Raw genomic sequence first — 21673 nt, 5'->3', positions numbered from 1 at the left:
AGTTCGAAAAAATCCTACCGAGTGGAGAGCAATCCTCCCACTTGGGGGCTTAGCTGCAGTCCACTACTCGCCTAAGTTCTCTCACTCGGAGGCCCAGCTGCAGTCCAATACTCGCCTAAGTTCGAAAAAATCCTACCGAGTGGAGAGCAATCCTCCCACTCGGGGGCTTAGCTGCACTCCAGTACCTTCCTAAGTTCGAAACATATCCCTATCCGCAAGGACGACGAGGTGCAGGTCGACTGCAACCTTCTCCTTCGGAGCTACGGCACAAGTACAATGTACGCTCCATCCCTATCCGCAAGGACGACAGGGTGCAGGTCGACTGCAACCTTCTCCTTCAGAGCTACGGCACAACTACAACGTACGCTCCATCCCTATCTGCAAGGACGACGAGGTGCAGGTCCACTGCAACCTTCTCCTTCGGAGCTATGGCACAAATACAACATGCGCTCCATCCATATCTGCAAGGACGACAAGGTGCAGGTCGACTGCAACCTTCTCCTTCGGAGCTACGGCACAAGTACAACGTGCGCTCCATCCCTATCCGCAAGGACGACGAAGCGCAGGTCGACTGGATCCACCACTTCAGAGCTGCATCTCCAGCGCAAAGACTATTCCGAGCAGTGAACAAAGTCCATTCGGAGGCAAAACGAAAGCACATTCGGAGATAAACCAAATTCGGATAAATCCTAAAGTTCCAAACAGAAAATCCAAAGTATTCGGGCATCAAGCCCGAAGGAGTTTAACGGTTACAACAATCACTCGGCATTCCGAGGCAAATTTAAAGTAGATTCAAGTCTCATAAGTTTGTTCACTCGGCAGGAGGAGGGCTAGCAGGCTCGACGAATGCGTCCAGGTCGATCCCATCAGTGATCCGAGCAGCGGCAGCAATGAAAGTCTCCATGAAGGATTGGAAGTCATGCTTTTTGGTGTTAGCGACTTTGATCGCAGCCAGCTTGTCTTCACGAGCCTCCTTGCAATGGACTCGCACCAAGAATAGCGCCACGTCAGCACCACACAGGGCGGAGGACTTCTTCCATTCTTGCACTCGGTCAGGGATCCCGTTTAGTCGAGCCATCAGGGATTCCAGGTCATTTTAAAGCATCGCCCTTGGGCAAAGCGATGAGTCGATTCGGGAGACTACCTCCTTCAGGCGCATGAGGTAGCTTGTGGCGCTGGCGATGTGGGACTCCAGTTGGAGCACATTCATTGCAGTTTCGTCGCAAACTAGAGAAGCGATAGGGTCCAGACCCGTCTCGACCTTTCCAGTTTCCTCATCGAAGTCTTGGCAGAATTCTGCAGCCAAAAATTAGTGAGTCGACCGAGCAGGATCCGATCACAAGCATCAACACAGTCGGTTTAAAAGAAATACCTTCCAGCGTGAGATAGAGCTTCTTGGCAAGAGTCCTCAGATAAGCTTCCGTGTCATTCCTCTTGCGGATCACGGACTCCAGTTTTTCATTCAGGGCAACCTTGTCCTTCTTCAGACTAGTCACTTCACGGTTAGCTTCATTGAGGCAAGATTTCAGTTTGTTCACCTCCCCTTCCGGCGTTCCGACTGAAGCTGCGAGAGCAGTTTTATCTTGAGCTACTTTTTGCGTGGCGGCGAGGTCCGAGTCCTTTTTCTCCAGATCCAACTTCATTTTCTCTGCAAAGAAGCAATCGAATCAAACAAGAGATCAAAGAAATATATTGGAAGTTAGTTGACAGCTAGTTACCATCCATACCAGCAGCTTCGTCTTGAGCTTTCTTCAGATTTTGCTGGGCCAATTCCAAGTCGAGGTTGAGTTGCCTCTGCTTCTCCTCAAGTTCAGCAAACTTGGAAATAAGAGTACAAGACTTCTGCAGAAGGCAAAAGACGGGCCAGTCGATAAGATCAAAGGTTGTTTACTTCGAGTGAATAAAACCTAAAGAAGTTCGCTTAGACCCCAGCCGACTGCACACAGTCGACTGCGGTCTCGGGGGCTACACCCAGCGGGGGCACTTGGCGTGCCCCCGCTGATTAAGACCCAACTCGACCGGTCCACCCGGACCAAGTCCAAAAAAAAAGTTGTTCAGACCACAGTCGACTGCCAGCAGTCGACTGCGATCTCGGGGACTGCACCCAGTGGGTGCACTTGGCATGCCCCCACCAGTTCAGATCCTACTCGGTCGGTCCGCCTGAGCCGAGTGGAAGAAAAGAAAAAGAAACGAAGGTAGAACTCAGACCCTAGTCGACTGCCAGCAGTCGACCGCGGTCTCGGGGACTACACCCAGTGGGTGCACTTAGCGTGCCCCCACCGGTTCAGATCCCACTCGCCCATACCGAGTGCAAGAACGCAACTACCAGAGACAACAAAACACCCAGTGGGTGCTCTGATTCGACGCAAACAACAGGAGATTGTGTAGAAGAAAATTTTCCAGGTAGCATATCTTCATAGAACAAGAGCAATCGGAAAGTCTACTTACCTGGACATTGGCCCGAAGAGCAGCACTAGCGTCGTAGGCAGCCTGGCTATTCTCATGCACCGTATTCACCCGCTCCATCATCACGTCAGCCTGTCGGATGGCTTCCACAGCCGCTTCCGACTGGTTGTCCGGGACGGGGTAGCTGGTGAAAAAGAGAGCAGACGACCCAGGTGTGGCAGCTTGGAGCTCCGTGGCGTGGAGTTGGACGACTGAAGGAATCACCGATGCAGTCGACGGTGCGGGTGCTCACTCGACAAGGGTGCAGCGAAGGTTATAGAGGCCCTGCCCGCGTCTTCAGGTTGACGGACGGGTGGTGTTGTTGTTGGCCCTTGCCGAGACATCTTGCCAGCTGCTACCTTCTTGCTCTTCCTGGGCTTAAGAGCCACATCTTCATCGTCATCTGGAAGATCGATGATGTTGGGTGGAGCTGCAAGACAGATCATTCGACCCCAAGTGAACCACTAGAATGCAATCGACCAAGGAATCAAGAACAAGATCATAAGAGTTTCTACCTGGGTTAGAGGTAACTGCGTCTTCCATCTCCTCATCTCAGTACTGGAGAGAAGAGGTTCCTGACGTAGCAGCACTACAAAGACCCGCATCCAGTCGGTTACATTCTGTTACTTGAGTCGACGAAAAGAACAAGTCAGATGATTACCCGGAGATAGTAGGGACGGTCACTTTGATCCTGGGCAAAGCCTTTGGCAGTTTGGAGGAGGTGGCTTTCGGTGCTTTCGGCGCTGGAGGCGGCACAACTTTGGGCTACTTCGGAGCCTTCTCAATCGGCGTCGGGGAAGACGTCCTGGGACGCTTCGAAGACTGCCCAATCGGCGCGGCCACCAGGCCCTGAGCGCTCGCCGGGTCATGAGCATGGTTGGATCTCCTCTCCCTGCGGGGAGGCGAGTCGACCTCTTCGTCATCAGTCGATTCGTCGCTCTCCTCGTCCTCCTCGGCACCTGAGTACCCTTCACCGCTCTCGCCCCCGCTCACTCCTTCCTCGACGTCTTGCTCCTGCACTCCGTTGGGCATTGAGTACATGTCGATGAGGGCCTGAAAAGACAACGATCAAAAGAAATTCAGTCGACCATCAACAAGATGTCACACAGTGAATCAGAAAGATACTTGATAAAATAGAATCATACCTGCTCTGACTGACGTGAGTGTCGAATGGAATCACCCTCCTAGACCCTCGAGGGTTGTCTTTGTTGCTGGTGATCCCCATCAGCCACTTCTCCAAGGTGTCCTCGCTGATGTCCTCCGGGTGGATCCGAGTGGAATCCTCGAGCCCAGAGTACATCCACATTGGATGATCACGTGCCTGAAGCGGTTGGATGCGTCGACCGAGAAAGACCTCCAGCAGGTCCATCCCGGTCACCCCGTCGCGGACGAGTTGGACGACCCGCTCGACCAGCACCTTGACCTGCGCCTTCTCTTCTGGAACCACCTTCAGGGGGGCGGGCTTCTCCACTTGAGCCAAAGAAAAGGGAGGAAGTCTAGTCGACCGACCCGGGGTCGGCTGGTCCTTGCAATAAAACCAAGTCGACTGCCAGCCCCAGACCGAATCAGGAAGGATCATTGCTGGGAAGGTGCTCTTGCTCCTCACCTGGATCCCCAGGCCCCCACACATCTGGATCACTTGCGTCCTCTCATCACTTGGATTGGCTTTTTGACCGACTGGGAGCGGCAGGTGAAGATGTGTTTGAAAAGACCCCAGTGCGGTCGACAACCCAAGAAATTTTCACACATTGAAACGAAAGCAGCCAGATAGACTATGGTGTTTGGAGTGAAATGGTGGAGCTGAGCCCCAAAGAAGTTCAAAAAGCCCCGGAAGAAAGGATGGGAAGGCAATGAGAATCCGCGATCTACGTGGGTGGCGAGGAGAACGCACTCACCCTCCCTTGGCTGTGGCTCGGTCTCGTTCCCCGGGAGCCGTGCCGACTTATGGGGGATCAGTCCCCCCTCAACCAGGTCGTCGAGGTCGTCCTGGCTGATCATCGAGCGGATCCAGTCGCCCTGGATCCAGCCCGGCGACAGGCCGGATCTCGACGAGGATCCGCCCCGGCTGGTCCGCTTGCCCTTCGCCTTCGCGGTCGCCTTCTTCGCGCGCTCTAGCGCCACCGTCTTATCTTTCCCCATGGCGACAGATCGAGTTCGAGCGAGGGTCCGGCGATGAGAGCAGAGGCGAGCATGGCGGAGAGGTCGGAGGAAGAAGAAAAGAGAATGGGAGCGCACGAGGCAGAGGCCTGGTCCGGTGCCTTTTATAAGGTCATTCCCCGAGTGACTGACTGGTGGACCCAGACAATCTAAACAAATCCCGCAACAGTCGCGCGTGTAGTACATGGCGAAAAAGGTGGCACGGAGATCGAGGAGACTTGCCTAATCCGTCCCGATTACCACGGTCTCGCCCGTCCGGCGCGCTTCCCAAAATTCGAATCCCGCAAAATCCGCGGAGAGCAGAGCAACTTGCCAGACTGAAAACGTCTTCTACATTATCATTCGGAATTCTACCGTGAAAATTCACTCGACAAAAACTAAGAATGGACTAAGGCGACTGAAAAAGGAGCCGACGTCGTCTCCTCAGTTCATTGTTCCAGAACAAGATATGCTCATAGCACAAAGAATGAGTCGGAAGTGTTCCCAACTCCTTCCTCACTCAAACCCTGATCCACTCGGGGGCTAATGATGAAGCTATGTACCTAGGGTAGGGTCATGGATCTGTCCAACATACCCTCCCCAAGGACATCTCTACAAAGAATCAGAAGCGGTCGAAGAGAAACCATCATCCACTCAACCACCAGAAGATGTGTTCACTCGACCACCTTGAAGACACTCGACCACCAGAAGATGAGAAGCCCTTCACTCCGCAACGGTCGGGGTTTAAACCATAGCTTTATGGACATTTATAGCACTTTACTTCGAACCTTACCAGTAACGCTCCTCCTTTATGAACATTGAACCCTGTGTAATGGAGGGGAGCTGGGGTCCTGACGCACTATATAAGCCACCCCCCTCCTCTGGGACAAGGGTTCGCACTTTCTGTAATTCACACACATATATCCAGTCGACCGCCTCCGGGCTCTGAGACGTAGGGCTGTTACTTCCTCTGAGAAGGGCCTGAACTCGTAAAACTCGTGTGTACAACTCCTCCATAGCTAGGATCTTGCCTCTACATTCCTACCCCCCTATTCTACTGTCAGTCTTAAAACCACGACACCCCCCTTCCTTCTTCTCCTCCACCTCTTTCCCCTCTCTCTCCTAGTCCAACAAGGAAAAGGGGGGGTCCTACTCCCGGTAGGAGTAGGACTCCTCCTGGCGCGCCCTCTCCCTTGGCCGGCCGCACCCCCCTTGCTCCTTTATATACGGGGGCAGGGGGGCACCCCAAAGACACAACAATTGATCTGTTTGATCTTTTAGCCGTGTGCGGTGCCCCCCTCCACTATAGTCCACCTCGATAATACTATAGCGGTGCTTAGGTGAAGCCTTGCGTTGGTAGAACATCAACATCGTCACCACGCCATCGTGCTGACGAAACTCTCCCTCAACACTTGGCTGGATCGGAGTTCGAGGGACGTCATCGGACTGAACGTGTGCTGAACTCGGTGGTGCCGTGCGTTCTGTACTTGATCGGTCGGATCATGAAGACGTACGACTACATCAACCGTGTTGTGCTAACGCTTCCGCTTTCGGTCTACGAGGGTACGTGGACAACACTCTCCCCTCTCGTTGCTATGCATCACCATGATCTTGCGTGTGCGTAGGATTTTTTTTGAAATTACTACGTTCCCCAACAGTAACTTCATCATCACCACCACCACGCCGTCGTGCTGACGGAACTCTCCCTCGGCCTCAACTGGAGCAAGAGTTTGAGGGACGTCACCGAGCTGAACGTGTGCAGATCGCGGAGGTGCCGTATGTTCGGTACTTGGATCGGTTGGATCGTGAAGACGTTCGACTATATCAACCGCGTTAGTAAACGCTTCCGCTTTCGGTCTACGAGGGTACGTAGATACACTCTCCCCGCTCGTTGCTATGCTTCTCCTAGATAGATCTTGCGTGATCGTAGACAATTTTTTTGAAATAGTACGTTCCCAACATGATTGATGTTGATATGCTATTGTGATCCTTTTGTAGGAACTTGGTTAAACTTGAGGAATTTTGACCTGTGAAAAACTTGAGGGTCTGTTTTATGGGAAGGGGAAAGGGTAGTTTTTCTTTATGCTTTTCTCATTTTCTATTGATTTATGCATTTTAGGTGTTTTCTGAAAATCTAACTCATATATTGGATACTTTGTGAATTGCTTGATGTGAAATCAATAATGGAATAGTTGAGGGATTGATTGATGTTGATATGCTATTGTGAACCTTTTGTAGGAACTTGATTAAACTTGAGGAATTTTGACCTGTGAAAAACTTAAGGGTCTGTTTTATGAGAAGGGGAAAGGGTAGTTTTTCTTTATGCTTTTCTCATTTTCTATTGATTTTATGCATTTTAGGTGCTTTCTGCAAATCTAATCATCAAAGCTGAACAAACATTGCATCAAGTAACGCATGGTCGTTGCACAAGTCGCGGGTTCATCGTGTCTACATACATACATACATACATACATACATACATACATACACGCATACACAACCTATCGCTATGAGCACCTTCGAGAGACTGAGTCGGCAGGTGTCTTCGTAGTTGATCGGAACGTCTCCTCTAAACCTGGGAATGGTTTGGACTGAAACTATAGTTTCAGATCGGTTTTCGAGTTGGTCTCCTTTGGTTTGGATTAAATGGGCTGACCTCCTAATGTAGACTGGTTTGGTTTGGGTTTTTCCTATTGTCGGCTTGGTCTGGTTTGGTCTGGTCATAGACCAAACGGTCTCAAACCGTTCCAACCCATGGATTGAGAACTAAATCAGCGACCAGATTCCCTTCCGGATCAAAAAAGCATGCATTGGCAACGTCCTCCTCGTCTTCTCCACTGCCGGTGTCGACCATGCTCCTGCTCTCTCGATGATATGTCCGTGCTCTGGCATGTACCTGATCGGCGTGTACTGCACTAGCACGGAGACACAGACCAGCGTCGACCAAGTTCTTTGGGCGCTCGTCTCGCGAGCCTCGGCTTACTACGACACGGCCATCGTCTGCTCCTCCTCCTCGGCAATCTGGAACCTTGTGTAGTGCTGCGGCAATGTCCCCCGGCAGGACTGAGCGCTCTGCGTGGCCGCGGCTGTGCGGGCACGGGCCACAAGCTAAGCCTTCTCCTCAACACCCAGAACACCACCGGCATGGACCTGGTCACTTTCGACCGAGCGCAGGGGAAGTTCATGTCCGGCAACGACGCGAATAATGAGCTGGCAACGGACACGGTGCATCTCAGATGCGGCGGCGGCGGAACCATGACGACCATCTACAGGCTTGGGTATTGCGCCAGGGACATCAAGGCGGCGGACTGCGGGCTGTGTGTGGCGCACACGGTGGCCGAGCTGCCCAACTATTGTCAGACCGCATGATATACAACAGTTGCATGGCGCTATATGAGGTGTACCGCTACTTCTTCCCGCTCAACGGCGTCGGCGAGTTGGCCGACGAGGTCGGACAGTGCAAACAGGATCTCCTTAACCCGTGATGGATGGAGTTCAGCTATAGTCAACTACAGTACTTATATCTAGCATTATAGGATGTTCTATGTACGATGCACGTACATTGTGGTGAGTAACATGTGCTTCCAACGCCTCTCTTCTCTTCCCGTAGTAATCGGACACACCCTTGGTTTGAAACTTCAGTTTCAGACTGTATGCGGGTGAATAATTTGGATTGGTTTGGCTTGAAAATACGTACAGTTTGGATTGGTTTGGATTGTAGCATTCACTATTTAGTCTGGTTTGGTTTGGTTGATGCCCTATACCTGTATGGGTTGGGCTGGATTCAATCTGGATTACAAACTATTCCCAGGCTTACTCCTTTCACCGAACGCACATCGCCGAAGGATTGAAATAAATCCAGAAAAATACGAGTACTAGTGTCAAGTCTTGGATTTGAATTCTGGTGAGATGAGGATACCACTGCCCTCATAACCCATCCAATCACAAATTGGTTCGCAGTTGTAACATAGATGTTGGTAAACTTATTACCTATGACAAAGTAATGACGTAGCATGTAATAAATGAGTAGAGAGATCGAAATTGTATGTAGATTAACCAACAGTACAAGCTTCAAAGTAAAATAAAAAGTAATCACATTTTTTCCTCATTTCATATTGGTAACATTTTACCAATAAGACTTACAGCATGTTGAAGATGCCCTTAGGTGCATAAATCAGCTTAACTAAGAAATCTTCTACTACTTAAAAAGTAGTGTTTCTTTTTCTGTCGGCATAACGCTTCGTCAATCAGTTATTTTTCCTCCCATCACATTTCTCCATTATTTTTTCATTCAGCTATTTTGTTTGCCCTATCCCGCACTTTCTCGACACATTCGTCGTATGCTAATCAATAACCTTAATTTATTTAACAAACTGCATCAGGTGGGCAAGATTTGATACACATTTATTTACGCAAATGTGTAACATGGACACGTAATTATAAATTAACATATTAGAATATTTACATCATGTTGCAACGCATATGTACCGTTCTAGTATTGTAAGAACAAGGTGAAGACTCACCGCAAAAAAGCAATACAAAAGGGTATGTAATTTGCACACTATTGTCACAACTGACTCTGGTCTGAATTTAAGTCGCACAGAATTTTGTATTGTGGACATCAAAACTCTTTTTTTATAAACCTGGTCAAATTTTAGAAATTTTGACTTAAGATTTCCTTTTGCTTTTTTCAGTTTTTGTTGATTTATTCATTATAGGTGTACTCTGAAAACTTAGTCAACCTTTTCTCCAAATTTTCTCTCTTTTTTTGGTGGCTAGGGCAAACTCTTCAACCAGGCTTCGCCAACTACCCCATGGATTCGACACCCCTCTGCATGTCGCTCCGACTGCCAGTGGCGGGGACAGGGATTCCGGTGCCTTCGCTCCGGCTAGTAGTTTTGCTTAGTTTTTTTAGTCCTCGCAGGTGCGCCAGTTGGGTGGATAGTGGAGCTTCTTCTTTGATTTTTGTCATCTGGGCTTTGATCCTTGTCAAGTTCGTCCAGCTGGACGTACTCGACGGAACTCTGGCATAGATTCTTGCTGTCTCTTTGGGGCAGTAAGGTTAGGATTTCTCATCGTACGTCTGCGACAACGAGATTTGGTATTAGTTGCTTAAGATCAATTCAAAGGTTTGACAGCGACAAATACGACTCCGGGACGATGGTCTTTAGGAGCACGTACATGAAGACTTCTTGGTTATCATCGACAAGGTCACGACGTCTCTGATAGGGGAACGACGACACCAACGTGTCGGCGGCTCGTTCCGACGATGATAGTAGTAGTTTGGTGCTCTAAAGACCTCAATGTAAACTTTATTATGTATGACGTGCTTTTTATGATGAACTTCTATAACATATCCAATCTTCTTCGGAAAACAATGAATGATCGCTACATGTAATAGTGTCATATTTATGTGTCCACATTCATATAGACAGTGAATGGAAGATATATACAGAACTGTGTAAGGGCATTTTCAATGCTGATCCTTATATCATCTGCATTTGTTCGGATAGGGCATCTTAAATGCATTTTATCATCTAATGCGGTATCTCATCCGTCCATGCATAAGTCTGAACATCATTTTTCCCGCAAACCGAAAGCAAATCAAGGAGACTGTGCGGGAGTTAGATAGTTGTCACGCACGTATCTGACATCCCAAACCCATCTAAGACTCTCCCGTGCATTATCTCAAACGGATGCACCGCTTCACATGTCGCATTCAGGTTAGCCCAGAGCCGCAGCGACTGAGATTGATGCCGTGCGATGTAATCAGACGAGAGGACAACGCTGACCACATGACAAAATGGGCGATGCCACTTCAATGTGAACACGTCGTCTCGAGAAACCAACTCCAGCCGTTGCGTCACATTGAAGCGGGCTAACCATCTTTTCACCTGGTCACGATCATTTATGCACAACAACCACACCATGTGTGAAAGAGCATGAAAAAGGTTTTTAGGTAAGTCCAATGTGTCACAACACCTACATGGCAGTGATCAGGACGCTCGCAAAACGCCCCTATTTGCGCCCAAGAAAGTCGGTGGACGGCTTTGGTCGCTGAAGCCTGAAGGGGGAGATGACCGGCGTTGTGGCGCGAACAGGTGACCATGTGGCCTTTTATGCACTGAAGACGGGGGAGTATTTTTGTTCCAAGGTCAAATGACATTTTGTCAGAAACACCCCTAACGCAAAGAAGAAAATCAGAGTCCTATCCTGTCCAGATCGCCGGCGCGCAGGGCAGCCAGGACGACTCCCCTCCTCCGACCCCGGCGCCGTCGTCACTCCGTCCCACTCCGCACAAGGAAAAATCAGAGGCAGATCTCGATCGCCCCTGCCAGACAACACTCTTCGCTCGCGGGGTAAGCAGGTCCCCCAACCCACGCGCTGCGATGCAGCGTCTCCCTCCCTCTAGCTGCAGTTCGTCCTCTTCCATCTTATCTGCGACCGCTCACCCCCCAAGTAGATGCGGAACTCGTAACCTTGTAGGGTTTGTCCCATTAGTCGTCTCCTCGGCGACAACCAGGAGCTGATCTTGGCTAGCTCCGTAGAGTTTGTTCATTAGGTCGTGCGTGTTGGACCAAATGAGAGGTCTAAACTCTAAAGCTGTTGTCACTGGATATTATTGCTTGATGTAATTGAGTTCTAGGTTTTGTTTATCTCCTGCTGGATGGAGTGGAATGAATCACACTGTTCTATACTTGTTGTCTAGCAGGTACCATGCCTTTCGCAATCATCTGAGTAGTAGAATGGCCTCGAAAGCTATAAGGAGGAGGCCTGCCGAGAAAGAAAGAGAGAGACATATGGAAACAACAATGCCGGAATCTGTCACAGCCCCTCTTCTAGGAAATAGTGCCCAGGGGAATAAATCGGAGGTTAGTAGCGTCCCCTGAATCGCTTGAATTGAGGTTATTGACAGCGTTTTTGTTTTCTGCGTTTTTCTAATGTCCTTGATTCTGCGTTTCTTGAAGGGTTATGAGCCTATACCAGATTTCTGGGATGGAAAATCACGCGAGTGCCTTCATTGGGTGCATATTGTATCTACTTTTATTACTCAGTCTGCAAGAAAGATAGGTAATTGTCACTAGCTTTGATCCAGAAAGGCTACATGTTGTACTTATTACCTGAGAATAAACAATCATCTCACTATCACTTGAATCTAATGTACCCTATTCTTCAAAACATATGCTTGTTTCATGATCTTCCCTTTTGCAACATTGGCTGTGTAGGTTCTGATAAGCTAGTGAGGATTTTAATTAAGCTGAAATCATTTGTGCGTAATTTTCTTTTGACATCTCATTTATGCATAAATTACGCCGATATACCTGTCTGAATAATATGTTGTGCTTGCTATTGTCGTTACCTCCTTGTAGGCTTTTCGTGCTCTGAAGATTTGCTTTTCTTTGCAGTAAATGCTATTTCGGAGTTTGGTTCGTTTCTAGCAAGGTTCTTTGGTTGCTCCTGTGCTCCCCAAAGTTCACAAAATGCACAGACAATGCTAATTCACCTCAGTCCATTACAGGTACTGTGGCACCTGCAGATTTTGTGTTCTTTGTTTGAAATGCTGTATATGGAACACAGAAAGGTTTTATTGTAAGTGCAAATTTATGAAGTAGGAGTGTTTTAAGCGCCACCTGTAATTTGATGCACATTCCTAGAGATATTTGATACCTTTGGCTGAAAACTGGGGTACAATTTCCCATCCTGCCTATAACATCTTAAGTTCTTGGAGGACTTGGTTGTTTCATGAACCCCACAACGTTTAATTTGCCCCTCGTCTAAATATCTTTTCGGGTGTGAACAACAGAAAATATTCTTACTTAATTCCGCATTTACGTTCATGAACAAAATGGTGGCATATTGATGGAACATTTGTTGCTATTTTCTGCATGTGTGCTTTATCATTTGGATATTGACTTGTGTGCTTAATTTCTACCTCCTTCAGGAAAGCAATGCCACCAACATTATTGTTATATCAGTGTTTACATTTGTTTAATTTCTTTTGACATGTTATTATGTTTTTGACAGTTTTAATTTACTTTATAGGAGGAGAGATTAAAATTCTTGAGACAAAGATTAAATGTGCCATTTGATTGTTCCGCTGTCAAGCACCAGGTTCTCATCTTTTATCTAGTTTATGTGGCGTTTTTTCTGCTCTTGAGCAAGTCAATGCTAGTTTAAATCATTAATATGTTAATATGCGTATATTCATGAACGGCATGCCACTTCTCCCATTACAGGATGCACTAAAAGAACTTTGGAGATTGGCTTATCCTAACCGAGAACTTCCTCCTCTGAAATCAGATCTATGGAAGGAAATGGGCTGGCAGAACTCTGACCCAGCAACAGATTTTAGGTTCATTTTTTCAACTATTCATATTTTAAGAAGCTATCTGCTGTTTTTCTCTTTCAACGTCACTTGAACTGAGATGACTGTTCTCATGAGCTATCCGATGCTTGCAGGTCTGGGGGATTCATGTCCTTGGAAAATCTAATATATTTTGCAAGAAATTACCCAGTATGTTTCTGTTCATCATGGGCACTTACTCCTTATAAATCCACTGTTAGTTGGTATTTCAATCTGGTTAAATGCTGAATACCTGCTTAACATGCAGGATTCCTTTCATCGGCTATTACACAAGGCAGATGGTGAGAGAGCTGAATGGGAATATCCTTTTGCAGTAGCTGGCGTAAATATATCTTATATGTTAGTTCAAATGCTGGATTTACAATCAGGTGAAGTGAATGCAATAACTGGTCAAAATGCTTTATCTAAATTTAAATCTACTCTCCCTTGATTGCATGTGTAGTCTGGTTCCTTAAGCAGATCAACCTGTGAAGAAACTGCAGCATTTTTTTTTTTTTTTGCTTCTTTGCAGAAAATAGGAGGAGCTCAAAAGCAAGAGTTGGCTTTGCTCAACTACTTGAAGATGACGAGATGGCTTTCGATAACCTTTTCTGCCTAGCTTTTCAGATGCTCGATGCTCAGTGGCTTGCAAGGAGAGCTAGTTATATGGAATTCAACGTGAGCGTTCTTTATACATGATGCATTATGTGCATGCTAATGGTTTCTTGTTCCTTTACCATCATTGTTCAATCTTACTATCAGGAGGTTCTGAAGTCCACACTAGGCCAGTTAGAGCAAGAGCTTACAATTGGAGGCGTTTCAAGCGTTCAGAATCTGCCATCGTTCAGAATGTTAAGGAGATAGCATTATTTGCTTTTTACCCGAAAGGGGGAAGGTTGCCAAATATGCTGCTAATTCTTTTATTGTTGTTCAAGATGGGCCGCCATGTAAAGATTACTGGCCATTACCTATTCGGTTCATATGCGATACCTTGAAAAGATACTTGCTCCTATAGGTTTTGGCATCAAGCGCTTTGTAAGTGTTTGTGCAGCAAAAGATACACATGCAAGTGTTTGTTACAAAAGTTATCTGCAGGAGTGTTTTATTCTGGGAACTTGTAATATTTGTATGAAATAGAAGATTAGAACAAAATAAAAATAATAATCATATTTTAAGTTTATTCCTTCCATGTCTATTGCGTGCTTCTACTACCTCCATTCCTAAATATAAGACATTGGGGCAGTTTAAATTTAGGAATGGAGGTAGTTTAAATCTAGGAATGGAGGTAGTATAACGGAAATGCACAACGGTGGACGGGCACTATGTGGACTTAAATTAAAATCCACAACACAAAAAAAATTGTGCATATAAAAATACACATATAACACATTGAAGAAAATTTTCATAACAATATACTGTCATGTGTGGCGTAGACAAAAAAAAATAAATGTGTACATGAAAATGATTTTTTTTATTGTTGGGCCGGGATCTTTTTTTTGTGCAGCTTGCAAATCATATTTTTGAACGAAAATTCACATATCCATCGTGAATATGTACAAGTTTTCGGAGTTCTTTTTTAAAATTTCTTTGAACTTGGAAATACGATTTTGAATTATTTCAAAAAACAGGAGCCAATGCCCCTGTCACCAAGTAGTATAAAGGTCACTTCCCTTTGGCAACCTTTTTAGAAAAGAAATTTATGGACGGAGGGAGTAAATGTATGCCGCGTTACCTTGCAAAACAATAAACTCGAGCATTATATCGAACCTCAAGCCATCACGTCACGACAGAAGGTAACCCATTATATTAGTGTTGGTACCAGACAAACAGCTGATGTCAAAGATAGTAGGAGTGGCACCTCAATGTTGATGGCTGCAAGATCATAGGCCCTTGGCTGCCTCCTCTCGAGTGGTGTGTTTCCGCGACACAAAAAAAAACAAGTTGTGAAGGAATGTGGAAATTTGTACGAATCCACATCCTGGCGGCTATCCAAAATATATACACCAAATGCATCTTTTTCTTTGAACACAGTACAGACGCAAACGCTCATATAAACACGCATACACTCACCCCTATGAACGCCTTCGAGAGACTGCTGAGATTTTACGAAGTCACCGTAGACGCCTCGTAGTCGACAGAAACGTCTCCTCCCACTGAAAACGTATCGCCGGAATTCCTGAAATAAATCTAGGATAAATGCGAGCACCAGAATTTGAACCCTGGTGGGCTAAGGATACCACTGTCCACCTAACCATCTCAACCAGAGGTTGGTTCGCAAATGCACCTTCTTTTTTCCCCTTATACAACAAAGTAAAAGAAAAAAGAAAACTGTAAAATAGTGATGTTTTTTCATGAGAAAAAGAGAAGAAAATATGTTCAAAAAGATCATCCTGGCGGCTATCCAAAATATATACACCAAATGCACCTTCTTTCCCCCCCTTATACAACAAAGTAAAAGAAAAAAGAAAACTGTAAAATAGTGATGTTTTTTCATCATGAGAAAAAGAGAAGAAAATATGTTCAAAAAGATTGGAGATGCGGGGGATCGAACCCCGTGCCTCTCACATGCAAAGCGAGCGCTCTACCATTTGAGCTACATCCCCTTTTACACAACAGTATCTATTGGTTTGTACTTGTACTATAATTTCATGAGCTCTTCCTGTGTTACCTATTCTTGTTCTAACAACGTCTGTTGTTTTTTTAGTATAGGTCAGTAGAGCATCAGTGTCATAGAGGAGTTCAATACGAATTCATAGTTCTCCAGAAGGAAATGAAATTCAAAAGAGAGGACATATAAGCCCCATTCTAATCTGTGACCATCTAGAAAGACTTAAATGCAGACAATAAGTGCCTAGCTCTCCTGCCGCTCCTAACAATGCTAAGTATCATATTAGGCTAGTCATAGTGGGGAGTAACTTAGACTAGTGTCATGCATATGACACTAGTCTTTGTTACTACATTCATAGTGCAAAGTAACATACAAGTAGTATCATAGATGATAGCATTTATTACATCATAGACTCATTTTGCTTTGGATTGCGTTATGTTACAGTAACATATTATGTTACTCCAAACATCTCTCTTCTCATTAACCCCATGCCACATAAGCAAACCTGTCTTGAAATGCGCTATGTTACTTGCTAAGTTATTCCCACTATGACCAGTCTTATGTTAAACCCAATGCCCCATGTTCCATATGCCATGTTTCACAGTGGTCCAAGAGAAAAATGACAAGACAATGTCTGGATGCAACTTGGCCATGGAAAGGGAACACCAGGGCAGTTTAACTTAGCCAATGGCTAGTCAAATCCGTGGAGGGACTAGCCCCTTGAGTCCTTGACCAGTTGCATGTGAAACACGGATCCATCCAAATAAGTCTCCAACTCCAAGAGAAGAGGCCAACAAGGTGGCAATGATTGGAGAGAAACGATGCAAGGAAAATGCTGGGTGATTAACTCAGCTTAATTAGCCGGTCAAATCTGCGGACTGAGGGGGCAGATAGTCCATGGCCAACCTTGTTCCATGTGGAGATCAGATCACTGCCATTTTATAGGCACTGCATTGTGTCACTCATTAGTCATTAGCATCATCACATTTTCAATTAACTAGTAGTTCAATTAACATATATAGAAGTAGATTAACTGTAGCACCATGTCTGAGATGAATTAACTTTCCAAACTTGATCAGTACACTATGTCTTTTCCATTGTTTCTTGAGATATTTTGAAAAAAAAAGAAAAAGTGTTTCTTGAGATAATAATAGTTTGATGAGTCCAGACCATACAGCTGCTGCGGTTACAGATGCAAGGAACAGTGCATCCGTGTATGATACGTTTGTAACTAACCGGTTGGCCGTACCCCTCCACGATCTACCACACCTATACTTATATAAGCACTTTGCTAGCTACCCCAGTCGATCTGAATCTGCAGGATGCATTGTCACACTGTGTTTGATATTATGCTCTGCGTGCCATAGAAAATGGATGATGAATGTTCCATCTGATCACATGAAACCAGTCAAAAAGATCAGCTCAGAAGAAGAGGAAGATTGCAGGTATTTTGGCCGGACGGCGGTGGATATTAGTCAAAGATGGCCTCACATGGTCAGCCGCCAAGCCCGAACGAACAACGCCCTCCCGTGATATTCGCCAGTGTAAACTCGATGCATGTAAATTGTAAAGTGGCAACGTACTGGAAAACCGGGGCGCTGCACATATATTCTATGTAACGCTAGTGTTAGTTTCTACGGAATTGGTAGTAATAGTATGAATGAATCGGCTGGCTGGAACGGGAGAAATGGATCCAGATCTCGGGGTGACATGTTCCCACAGCTCGCCCCATATGCTCCGTGACTCCCTTTTGCTCCATCCCCGACTAGTATAAGACGTGGCGTCACATGTTCACTCCATGTTCCCACGTACTCCCTCCCATCCACCAGTGGAAGCTGCGTGCACTTGAGCAACGCATGCTGCTGGTCTCCACACGCATTATATACGCGCGCCGTAGAAGACAACACTACAGCTCCAAGCCTCCAACTCTTCAACTCCCACCACATTCCAAGTCTCCAACCTTACGGTTCGATCAAGTGCCATGACGACTAAGCTGCAGGCTGCAGGCTGCCGCCGGAGTATCGTCGCCGTCGTCTCCTGCCTCCTCGCCTCCATGCTCCTGCTCCATCTCCTCTTGCTCACGCCGTCGACAGCAGCCGCCGTGTCTCTCGACGCAACAGCATCGCCGTGGCTGTGGCAGCAGGGTCGCCGCGGTCCTGCGGCAAGGAGGTTGTTGCTGGCCGCACAACCCAGGCCCACCACGGCCGTGGGCGGCACGGAGACCAACGAGTTCCACGTCAACGGCGGTACTCTTCCGGCGGCGGCGAACGGCAAGCCGGTGGAGGTGGGGTTCGACGCCAGCATGAGGAAATTTCCCAAGAGCGGCTCAAACAAAAATCATAATTAGTCTGGGGAACTGAATCTCCTTCCTTCCTTACTTCTCTCTTTGATCAGCTGTAGCTGTAGCATGTAATATCTTTTGCAGATAACACTCTCACTTGTAGAGATTATTCAAGACTAACCTATCTTAGGGCATGTGTAATCTAGTGCCAGGAAATAATTAGTGTGTATCAATTTTTGAGAGGAGACAGTTTGCTCCAGTGCTGATGTGAACCCGGATAGATCATCTGTCCATGTCAATTGACTATTTTTGGAAGTTTTACCACAACCATCACAGGAAATTTCAGTTCACCTGACCTGTGCAACCTCAAATCCTAATTCCTTCCATGTATCCCACTGGATTTCCGGCAAGCCCCCACTTCATTGACACAATGAATCGCGTGTAATCTTCACCACAGTTAAATCAAACTAGCAGCAACACGAGTCACAAGTAATCAAATGAACGAAGGGGGGAAAGTTGCAGCACAAACATTATAAAATAATAATAAATAAACGTGAAGAGCAATATGAGTATATGAAAAATAGTTACAGTTCAGATCCCATCTACCGGTAAGTTCTACGACTGAGCCCTAAAATGTTAATATCATTGGGCAACAACAATTTAAGCAATAGTATCACCCATTTGTTTGTCTCTGAGCTAATTAACGTGCTATGCAAAGAAAAGTCTAACTACTTCATATGGTCAAGAAGTATCGAGCAAACTTCTCAGACCAAAAGGAACAGTTATACATCACACAAGCCGTACGCCTATTTTCGTAGGCAGTGATCCTGTTTCTCCTACAGGACCTGTAACCTAACCGGATAATACTCGGGGATTATTGTTAATGTACAAAGATAGCACAAGGTGCTGCCTTTATGCCCCGACATTTGTAATATAACATCATTGCCGTTGGACGGATGGAGATTGCTGCACCTGAACTGGAGGGAAGAACCCAGTGCTTGATGTTGGGAAGAATCCAGTTGATGTTGGAGATTGCTGTGGTGCCTGTGGAGACTGCTGCTGCTGCTGAATGGGTGGCAGAGGAGGTGGAGGAGGTGGTTCATTTGGCATTGCAAAACCTGCCGGCAACAATGGAAGTGGAGGTGGCATAGAGCCAGCCATCATCCCAAAGGGTATCATTCCGAACATTCCTCCAGGACCTCCAGTATTTTGACTAAACTGCTGCATAAGTTGCGGTACCATTGGTTGTAATGGAGGCGGTGCAAATGAACCTGGTACTTGGTTAGCCTGTGCTGGTGACTGTGTGCTTCCAAGAGAAGTAGGTGCTGCTCCAATCTGTTGTTGCACTTGTGGTACTTGGGCAAAGAAAGGGGGAGCCCCTGTATCACCAGCCTGCTGCTCAAGTCTAGGCCTCTTTGGTCTGTCAAAGCCGGGAGGCCCTGCAGAGAGTTCTCCAGAAGACGAACCACCATTTATGGAAGCAGCTTGTTCAGCGGCAAGGGATGAGAAAATGGAGGACAGCACTTGCTGGCCAGATGACAAAGATGCAAGCTTATCTGCCATAGCTGCTGCTGTTATCTTGGGTTCATCACCCATAGCACTGGTCATGGTGGGAGGTGAGGTTGCTGGATGCACCAGCTGAAACTGAGGAGATATTGGACTTGCTTCTGAATTCTGCATCACAGCAGTTGTTTGCCCTGATGGAAATGTAATCATGGGTGGACCAGAACTAGATCCTGGACCATTTGTAACAGGAGCACCACCAAGACGTTGTCTGAGTTGCATGGCATGTTCAGCCTCTGCTCGAGCAACCTGTTTGTCAATAAATTAAAGAATTAGCCATAAATCACTAGTAATTCGACGAATAACTGCTAAAATGCTACAGTGCTACGTAGGCAGAAAAGACGGTGATAAAGATAGCTAGCAGTGTTAAATAGAATCAATTGAGCCTCCATAGAAAAATCGAGCAATACATTAACAGGAAAAGATGCTACATATAGGTATAATAAATGTTTGAAACTTTCAGCTTAAGTTTGCAAATAACATATGTTTGAACTGACATCTACGTGGGCCATTGCCCTATATATACATCTATCCAAACCTATCCCTGACCCCTGTTAAGGAGTATTATTATTACTATTATAGGTCTAGGGCCTTGCGTATTCGTATTAGTTTAAATGTCCTTGTGCTCCAAGTCCCTTGTAATATTCACCCCTTGGGCAGTGCAATAAATCTAAGTTACTCATTTAAAATGGTATCATAAGCCCAGGTTTAGAGAGTTTTCTGGACGCCGCAACTCGCCATCCCACTCGTTTTTCTTTCTTTTTTTTTCGGTCTCGTCTTGTCTAGATTGATTCCCTATCTTCCGCTCGAAGCTCTTGTCCCAATCCCATCTAGATCGAAGCTACGATCGAAAGCTCATGACCAGGATCATGCTTGTCTTATTCGCTGATTGGATCCGCCCTGGCCATTCATCTTCCTCGTTCCTGTTCGCTGCCTCAACAATCGAGCATCACCGGATATCTATCATCTAGTAACTCACCAGCACCCTACATCAAGCCAATCTTCCTGATCAAAGCACTCGCTCCCACGATGTCCACCACTCTCCGTCTCCTACATCGACCGCCAGTGGTGATGTTGTTCCCCGTCGACCCCCAGGCTGGCCACCATCTTGCTGCTCACGGCGCTCCGCCGCCCGCCCGTCATCTGCACGTCTCCACTCACCCTTGCTCACCTTTGTGCAAACCAACTCGCCTTGCTCCAAGGACGCCGCATCCGTCTTCAACCAGGATGCCACCGCCACTGTCTTCCATGCCGTGGCGCCTCGGCTATTGTCTCCAAGATTGACCGGCAACTGCTACCAGGGGCCTCCCATGCCGCCAGAGTCCCCGTCACCCCGCTGCACTCGGCGCATCCAGGTTGATCTTCTTGAGCACCGTCATCCTCTAGTGCATCTCCTGCCTAGGCCATCATTGTCGCCCGCATTTCCGCCTCGCCGGGGAGCTCGATTTGTGCCCCCTTCTAGGATTCGCGACTCACCACCAGCGGCTCTCTCTCTGGCGACCATCTTCATCGTGTGTGGCAACATAAGCGAAGATACAACTTAAGTATCAAGAGAAGATGGGTTGTCAAAAGAAGATGACGCATCAAGAGGATGAATCATTGTGCAAGAAGCTCGGCAGAAAGAAAATGGACATAGATCGACGACAATGCAGAAGGAGGCCATGAAATCCCTATAGAAGACAACAAGGACAAGAAAGGCCACAAAAGTTGTATAGAAAGGACTAGGACCACAGAAGAAAGCTGCCATAGAATGGTTTGGTGGACCCGCATGGCATGAGAAACACAGAAGAGTAAAGGACTTGGTGGACGCAGAGGAAAATAGAAAGCTAGAAGCTAGGAAGAACACAACAGACAATGATGCATGAGCCATCATGTTTGCAAGAGAGGCTGCGGAGGAGGCCGTGCAGGTGAGATGACGACGAGGAGCAGCGGAAAAGAGGAACTAGTGGATGAGCACACAACACCGATGGAAGGTGCACCACCATCAAGAATCACCGGACAGCTAGAGAGGGAAACCGTGCCCGATAATGACATTCTATATTTTTTTTCCTTTTTTTAGGTGAAGGGTCAGATCAGACCGAACAACAGGAAACTGGCTCAACCTCGCACGAACAGATGTGTTGTCTTCCTTTGTCGCACCATCTTCTCGATTCTCCCCCTTTGGCTTGACTCAACAGGTCTTTGAAGACTCCATGCTACAAACACTCTCAAGACACGGATTTTTGGGTTTTCACTATTTGTTTTAGTGTTATACTTCAGGTGCAATGCTATTGCATAGGCTTTGCATTTGAAGAGA

At 46.6% G+C, this 21673-nt stretch overlaps 2 protein-coding genes, 1 non-coding gene and 1 pseudogene across 5 annotated transcripts in view; 2 read left to right on the top strand and 2 right to left on the bottom strand.

Moving 5' to 3' along the window:
• Positions 1 to 8066, top strand: part of LOC119283557 — a 77089-nt pseudogene extending 69023 nt beyond the window's left edge.
• Positions 8067 to 10750: 2684 nt separating this feature from the next.
• On the top strand, positions 10751 to 14033 carry LOC119286222 (ELMO domain-containing protein A-like). Of its 3 annotated transcripts, none has more exons than XM_037565592.1 (10): positions 10751 to 10940; positions 11294 to 11453; positions 11550 to 11652; positions 11988 to 12100; positions 12625 to 12693; positions 12819 to 12934; positions 13042 to 13096; positions 13194 to 13227; positions 13458 to 13603; positions 13688 to 14033. In XM_037565592.1, the coding sequence occupies exons 2-10, from the start codon at positions 11328 to 11330 to the stop codon at positions 13787 to 13789; spliced, it is 864 nt and encodes a 287-aa protein (XP_037421489.1). In that variant the 5' UTR covers positions 10751 to 10940; positions 11294 to 11327; the 3' UTR covers positions 13790 to 14033. The 3 variants fall into 3 exon arrangements, with proteins under 3 accessions (XP_037421489.1, XP_037421487.1, XP_037421488.1); XM_037565590.1 differs by having other exon boundaries at positions 10753 to 10940; positions 13194 to 13314; XM_037565591.1 differs by having other exon boundaries at positions 10753 to 10940; positions 11291 to 11453; positions 13194 to 13314.
• A 1422-nt stretch (positions 14034 to 15455) lies between these two features.
• Positions 15456 to 15528, bottom strand: TRNAA-UGC. The gene has a single exon. It is a non-coding gene; the product is annotated as a tRNA-Ala (tRNA).
• A 2802-nt stretch (positions 15529 to 18330) lies between these two features.
• Positions 18331 to 21673, bottom strand: part of LOC119286221 (actin cytoskeleton-regulatory complex protein PAN1-like) — a 22459-nt gene continuing 19116 nt past the window's right edge. Inside the window, exon 8 of the mRNA XM_037565589.1 lies at positions 18331 to 19626. Within this exon, the coding sequence (XP_037421486.1) occupies positions 18754 to 19626 (873 nt within the window). The 3' untranslated portion in view covers positions 18331 to 18753. The remainder of the gene's footprint in view (positions 19627 to 21673) is intronic.

Source organism: Triticum dicoccoides, chromosome 4A (genome assembly GCF_002162155.2).
Source record: "Triticum dicoccoides isolate Atlit2015 ecotype Zavitan chromosome 4A, WEW_v2.0, whole genome shotgun sequence".
Taxonomy (NCBI): Eukaryota; Viridiplantae; Streptophyta; class Magnoliopsida; order Poales; family Poaceae; genus Triticum; species Triticum dicoccoides.
Note: the sequence above shows the minus strand (reverse complement) of the source record. Positions and strands in the feature narration are given on the sequence as shown.